The 7,270-nt window shown below is 44.8% G+C and overlaps 1 protein-coding gene across 8 annotated transcripts in view; it reads left to right on the top strand.

Annotated features, from left to right (window-relative positions):
* The window catches only part of LOC111863758, a 119,187-nt gene that overhangs the window by 19,595 nt on the left and 92,322 nt on the right, over positions 1-7,270 (top strand). For 2 of the 8 annotated variants that reach the window (XM_023850385.2, XM_023850391.2), the window contains exon 2: positions 6,378-6,559. The exons of the other annotated variants lie outside the window; for them this stretch is intronic. In XM_023850385.2, coding sequence (XP_023706153.1) covers positions 6,453-6,559 — 107 coding nt within the window. In that variant the 5' untranslated portion in view covers positions 6,378-6,452. The remainder of the gene's footprint in view (positions 1-6,377; positions 6,560-7,270) is intronic. 8 annotated transcript variants of the gene reach the window in all.

The following is a 7,270-nucleotide window of genomic DNA, read 5'->3' as shown; positions in this document are numbered from 1 at the left end:
AAGGCTGACAACTTTACCGCCATCTTTGAGCCGATTGTCTAGATAATGTGGGACCCTCAACGTCTCACAACCCTATGGGCCTTCACGGCCTGTTACAGGGATACCTTTACTTTTTACTTTTTTATTTTTTAAGCCGTTCGACGTAGTTGGGAGGATTGAAAAAAAAAACATAATAAGTAGCCTAATGCTGCCCACACTTCGTGTGTACAATTGGATGGAAAATTACATGAAACGTAAGATATAAAAGTTTCTGACGATGGTATACTAATACAGATATTGTGCTTCTGGACATTATCCATCGTCCTATTTTTATGTAGAACACAACGTTTCGGAAACGATCCTACCTCCGTCTTCAGCTGGGACCTACTCAGTTGGGCTCAACCAATAGAGCTAGTCCCTTACTCCGGACCTTAAAATATTGTGCTTCTGGGCTTTATCCATCTCCTTGTTTTTCATTTTGCAACAACGCTTCGAAGCCTGGATTCTGACTCCGTCTTCACTTAAAAATCTACTCAGTTGGGCTCAAGCGGTAGATCTAGTCCCTATCTCCGGAGACATAATCCAGCCTCTGAAATGTGTTTTAAACAAAAAACCAGGATAATAGATAATGTCCAGAAATACAGTAATTGTATATGGGGAACGCGCGAGTTAACAAGGAAGGCAGAATTAGTGTGAGTTTCATGGTAATAGTTTATAAGAATACGAAGTGACTTGAGAGTAGGGTCCATTGGCGGGATTCGTGAACACGGCGATGGTGTACAACCTGCCCGTTGCTTGGGAACGCGCTGAAGGTACGTGACTTGCGGCTGAAGCGTGTGTCCGAATCCATCGCTTCGATTGGTGACTCGTTAGCAACTGAGTGAGCAAATTTGTTTGTTTGTGCCTGTTCATTGCTGTTTAATAAAGCTGGAGGCCACACACACACACAAGTTATTGCGTAACAGTCTGCCTCATGGACCAATACTGGTCTAAGTGCATGGGGAAACCCACCCTCTCCAATAACTAACTAACAGTCTGCCTCCCTCTCTCTCTCTCTCTCGCTCCCTCGTCGAAATTACACGCACTTCAAGAAAACCGACGGTTCACGAAACGATTGTCAGCCCGTTCTACATTTTAGTGAAAATCGGATACCAGTAACTGACACTTTGCATAAAAAGCTACGCATGTCGACCATTCATTCATTCATTCGTCAATGGCTCTGTAGCCTTTTTTGTGGGGGGGGGGCGCTTTTCTCAGTTTCGTAATCCTATACGTAGCCGGAGCCTGGATAGCACAGTCGGTATAGCGACTGGCTACAGACTAGACGACAGAGGGGTCGGAGTTCGAACCCCGGTAGGGTCAAGAATTCTTCTCTTTTCCACGTCGTCCAGACCGACTGGGGCCCACCCAGTCTCCGATCGAATGAGTACCGAGGGCTCCTTTCCGGCGGGGCGGGGGTAAAGTGGTAGGGGCGTGGAGCTGACCACTGACCTCCAACTAATGGCGAGGTCAAGAAAATGTGGATCTATATATCCACTCCACTCCCCCCATACGCCTTCAAGCACAGCGACAACTTTACCTTACCTTTACCTTTCTTATACGCAGTCGGTAGGACTCCTTGGACGGGGGATCAGCCCGTCGCAAGAACAGCACAAACAGAATAAACGCACACAGAGATCCATGCCTTGATTGGGATTCGAACCCACGACCCTGATGTTCGAGCGGGCGAAGACAGTTATGCCTCATACCGCGCGGCCCCCGTGATCAGCGCATCTCTAGTTAAATATCAATCGGAGAAGAAAATGTTTTGAACAAACGTTATAGAGGAAATCCAAACACATATTTTACGTTCAATACGTGTTTCCCGGAAGTCTTGCGATTTTCGAGAAACGGAAGCGGAAGTGAACCAAAGCACCAGGTTCGTTACGCTATTCGTATGTTGCCTAACAAAACGTTTTTTATACCGCACATGTATCCGTCTTCTCGGTCTGTTTCTACACGAAATTCCACATCGCTACCTGGCACGGTTCATTGCTTCTCACTTCTCAGTATCAAGCCGAAAGCTGACTGTAACACCGAGACCGTTGTCATACTGCGTTCGGTCCAGAAGAGTAAACATAACCAAAGACATATAGCGTTCGGGTATGTCACAACTCAGCGCTACGCTTGATGGTGGTAGTGTTACAACCAGGGCCCGGATTTTGGTGACCTAAAAATATTAAAAAAATTACCTATAAAATGACCGAAAATATCAAAAAAAATTACCTAAATTATGACCCAAAAACGTAATATGCAGGGCCCGGATTTTGATGGCCTGAAAATATTTAAAAAATGACCGAAAAAATCCAGAAAAATGACGTAAAGGAGAAAAGAAAGAACACTTCGCTTCGATGTTAATCACATTCCAGAAAACATATGAAGAAAAATTCCCTAAAATGGCCAAAAATAACAAGAAATACCCTTAAAAGTCCAAAAATGTACCAAAAAATTACCCCCCCAAAATAACCTTGAACCTAAAAATGTAAAAAAATGACAAAAAAATACCTATAAAATTTACATTTCTGTAACCAGCAGCTCATATCCGAGATTTATACATTTAAGAGCATCGCATAGGATACAAGGAAAAAAAATATAACATGTCATCAAAATCCGGGTCCTGGTTATAACCATCCGCCAGCTTACTGGTTCATAATGTATTAATGTAAAGCACGGTTGTTACAATACGTGTCATCATCCTCGGCATTAATACAATTTGTATTTTGCACACCGTGTGTATTTGTGTTTCGTATGTTTCTCACAGTAAACAGAGACTGTTTCCCTAAGCTGCATTAACCGGTTGAGCTTTGTAGTGGAAACAGTGTGTGTTTTTTGTCATAGAAACTGAAAAATTGATATTTAGACGAATTTCAAGCTTGGGAGTGTTAACGCGGATTCCCAGGAACAGGAGAACGGAGGAAATGGATCTCGGTCGAAGAAGACGGCGACGATTTCAAAATTTTGTCTGAAATGAACGAGCAAAGCTTATCAGCAACTAATCCCGTAATATGGATAGGCCTACATATATTGTTACGTCATTCAACGATGTTGAGAAATGGTAGTCAGGGCAACTGGCGTCCCGGCCGAGATTAGAACCGAGCACTTCCCTAGTACAAGTGTGAAGCGTTGTCACAGCTGTGTCAAATGAGATGGGAAGGTGAAGAAATACAGCCTTCTGGGATGTGGCGCCTTATAGATACCTGCTCACGCTGGTTCCTCGCTCACGGATTTTCTTCTTTTTTCTTCTACCATGAAGACGAAGGCGATACGTTCCTCCGAAATTTCGGTTAACACAATTTCTACACGGCGCCACATACCAGAAGACTGCTTTCTTCATAGTCACCGCCGTGAAAACCTCAAATCTTACGAGATGGGAAGCTGTTTATGAGCAGTTACTGAGAAATTGTTTGAAGGTTACTGTCGTGGCTTACTTTAAGGTCTGATCTGTGCGTTGGGGAGACTGAGGGAATAAGCGAAACGCGCGGTAAGGACTGACCTGACCTGACAAGTCCGCCTTCTGAAATCTTGCCTCGGAAGGCTTGCCAGTAGAAGAAAATAGTTCGGTCAAAATTGAGAAACAAAACCGAAATAATTTTAACTCGTAACATATCCCTTGTGCATTCATAACAGTACGACGGGTTCCCTTGGACAGTCCGATAGTACATTAGTTTCCCTTGCACACTCAGTAAATTGCTTCTTTTGTACATACTAATAGTACAACTGTTACTCTGTTCATTCAGATAGTACAAGAGGCTTCTTTTGTACATACATTCCTATGATACTTCAGTTTCTATTGTACTTTCACATAGTAGAAAGCATATCTAGTCTAGGGGTAACGTTCACACCTCATGATTCAAGGTACGCGGTTTCAAACCCGGCGGAGGTCGTGGAATTTTTAAGGACTGAAAAATTCAGGGAACAAGTCGTCCTGGAGGGACTTTAAGCCGTGGGTCCCGTGTCGTAGATTTACGGCACGTAAAAGAACCTCATGTCTCTAGGAGACTTCTGAGCAAAATTATTAGGTAAAAACTTTCCCGCCCAAGTAGTTTCCAATGCCCCTGATAGATGGGGAAGTATCAAGGTACCGAGGGCCGACCTCGTTGGCTCAACGGGGCTGATAGTACGCACCGTCTACCGGTAGGGTATGGGGACGGGGACAGTAGAAATGAAAGGGGGACGCACAATGGACCAATAACTGGTCTAAGTGCATGGGGAAACCCACTCCCTCCAATAATAATAATAATAATAATAATAATAAATAAATAATATCTTGTACATAACTATAGTACAGCAGCTTCCCTTGTATGTTCAGATAGTACGGCCGCAGAATGTATTTTTAAGTACAGTAAATCCTCGACAGTCAGGGTTAATGAAGCAAAATATAGCCCTAAAGATAAATAAAAACAACTTAGATAATAAATAAATAGAAAATGAAGTAATATAGATAGTACTGATGGAAATAAATAAATAAATAACAGAGCAGCAGTTTCTTCCTCTGTCAGAAGCTGACATCCAGGGCCTCCTTCGTCCACTCAAGAGAATCCTGGCTCTCTTCTTGCGTAGTTTCAGTCTGTCCAGCTGCTCTCGGCATAGTCTGAAAGTCCTCTTACTCCTAAATCCCACGTGTCTCTTTAAAGCATGTACTCAAGTGTGAACAGAATTTTTCACATTTCGATCCGGATTAGCGAGGGTCTGCTGTACTCTTAAGCACCACACCAAGTGTCGTCTGGCTGTGGTTGCACAGCCCACCGGCCGATCAGAGTCGAACCTTCCTCTCTTTATGAGCGCGGTCACGCTGCAAGTGTCTCCGTGCCCGTCAGAATGTAGTCCAGCCGACCGAGTCGGGAGAAAAGAAAAGTTTGTCAGCTGTCTCCTTGTGTGAGTGTGAAGGTTTTGGTCAAGCTGTGACGTGTTTTACTGACGACAGAGACTGATAGAAACAAAATTAATCTAAGTGCAGTTTTTGGCTGACCGGGAGGCGAGATTCTTGTCGAATTCGAACCGGTCTGATCCCCTTCCAACGGGATGACAGTAAAGCGGAACTTCCCTTACGATACTTTGAAAGCCATGATTCCCAGTGGCACGACCCTCATTACAGCGTTTCGTAAGTGGACAGGAAGCCACTGCAGGTTACACTTTGAACAAATCTCGGGACAAGAGATTTGCAAAGTCGTGACGTCCTGATTAGAGCCACAGAGCCTCGTTCACACCATGATCGTTTCATTTGTATTAGTGTCCGATTCACCATTCAGAATATAAATTCTATGGTTTTCGGACCATTGAATTCTCAAATTATTTTATGGATTATGACACCGTGTAGTTCTATAGGAGACCGCCTCTGTGGTCTAGTGGTCAGAGTTCCTGGCTACAGATCCAGAGGTCCGGGTTCGATTCCCGACGCTACTAGATTTTCTCAGCTCCACTCAGCTTCGTGAGTATAATTGAGGAGCTATTTCAAGGAAATAGCGGCTCCGGTCTAGAAAACCGAAATTAAAGGCCTTGGGGATTCGATGCGCTGACCATGCGACACCCTCTATCCGCTAAAGTTGGCACTAACTTCTCCGACAAGAGGTGGTCGCTCAGTCGGTATACTCGTAGTTCGCCTGCGGACTGAAATCACGGAGTTTGTTTGTCTTCGTAGTTCTGTAAGCGGATGCCGACATTTCGGAAGAACATGCCCCTATATTCGAGGATGAAGTGACTTTAACCCTGGAAATGGAGGTATCTTGTTCGTCCGAAACGTCGGTATCCATCTAGGGTTGCGAGATTTCGGCGCTTCCACATTTTCTAGACAGTCGGTTTACAGATTGCGGTGAGGCTGTCAGCCTTACGCGCCGGCCGCCCTTTAACCCCAGGAATATTCCTGGTACTCATTTCTGTTAGAGGCTGAGTCGTCCCAAGGGCCATAGTTCGGCTGAAGGATTAGATCAATTGAGAAATTGAGTGATCTCATCGGGGATCGTACCCGCTACCTGTATCCTGCGGTAGATATTCAGCGAATGAAGTTCGGGACGCGCAGGTAAACGTGTAAAATACCCCTTACTATTGCCCGATTTTACAGAAAACTTGAATATATAGAAACATTTTGTAAAGCTCCGTCCAGGAAGCAGACTGCTCTTCAATGGGCATACGTTTGCAGCTTTCGTTGTGAATTCACCGAACGCGCGTGTCCCCGGAGCAAGAGTGGTTTTACACGTATTGACCTACTGCAGCCGGCGGGTTCACTCTTGAGGCTCTTTGTGTATTTTACTAAACGGCTGCACGTTGAGTAAGCAGTTTCCACGTCAGCCCTTAGGGAACACTCTGTACTTCCGTAATCTCCTCTGCGTCTTTTATCTTATCTCACCACGCGTCTTTCCCAGCTCGATCACTATCTTAGAGCGGTCCGCGTCTCAACGTACATCTCAGCTAAGCAGTGAGTGATATGAAAGTGCGGGATGCCTACCGTCTCGTCGCTGTTGTCCGGGAGTGTGTCCGTCGGGATACTGGCTGGGGTGGTGTCTGGGCTCTTCTACCTCGTGGTTACTGGGATCCGTTGGGCAGGGTAAGTACATGCCAACCCGATACAACTTCATGACACCAACAGTTCTCCATTGATATGTCCCACAAGTAAAAAGCGACTCCTCACTAACAAGCTGAGACAAATGTAGACAACGCTATGCGTCGCTCCTGCGTAACACGGACCTCAGTAGCAAAGATTCCGAGATATATGTAAGTATTGCGCTCTTATCCGAATAACATGAAATTCAGTAACAAGTTACCTGAGTCACATGTAAGCACTGCAGTGCCTCACACCTGCGTAACACGGACCTCAGTAACAAAGCTTCCGAGATATATGTAAGTATTGCGCTCTTATCCGAATAACATGAAATTCAGTAACAAGTTACCTGAGTCACATGTAAGCACTGCAGTGCCTCACACCTGCGTAACACGAACGGCAGTAACACGTTATCCGAGTCACACTTAAACAATGCAATGCCTCACACCTACGTAACACGGACCTCAGTAACAAAGCTTCCGAGACACATGTAAGTATTGCACTCTTATCCAGATAACATGAAATTCAGTAACAAGTTGTCCGAGTCACATGTAAGTAATGCATTGCCTCACCACTGCGTAACACGGACCTCAGTAACAAAGCTTCCGAGATATATGTAAGTATTGCGCTCTTATCCGAATAACATGAAATTCAGTAACAAGTTACCTGAGTCACATGTAAGCACTGCAGTGCCTCACACCTGCGTAACACGGACCG

The sequence above is a fragment of the Cryptotermes secundus genome, unplaced genomic scaffold, assembly GCF_002891405.2.
Source record: "Cryptotermes secundus unplaced genomic scaffold, Csec_1.0 scaffold572, whole genome shotgun sequence".
Taxonomy (NCBI): Eukaryota; Metazoa; Arthropoda; class Insecta; order Blattodea; family Kalotermitidae; genus Cryptotermes; species Cryptotermes secundus.
Note: the sequence above shows the minus strand (reverse complement) of the source record. Positions and strands in the feature narration are given on the sequence as shown.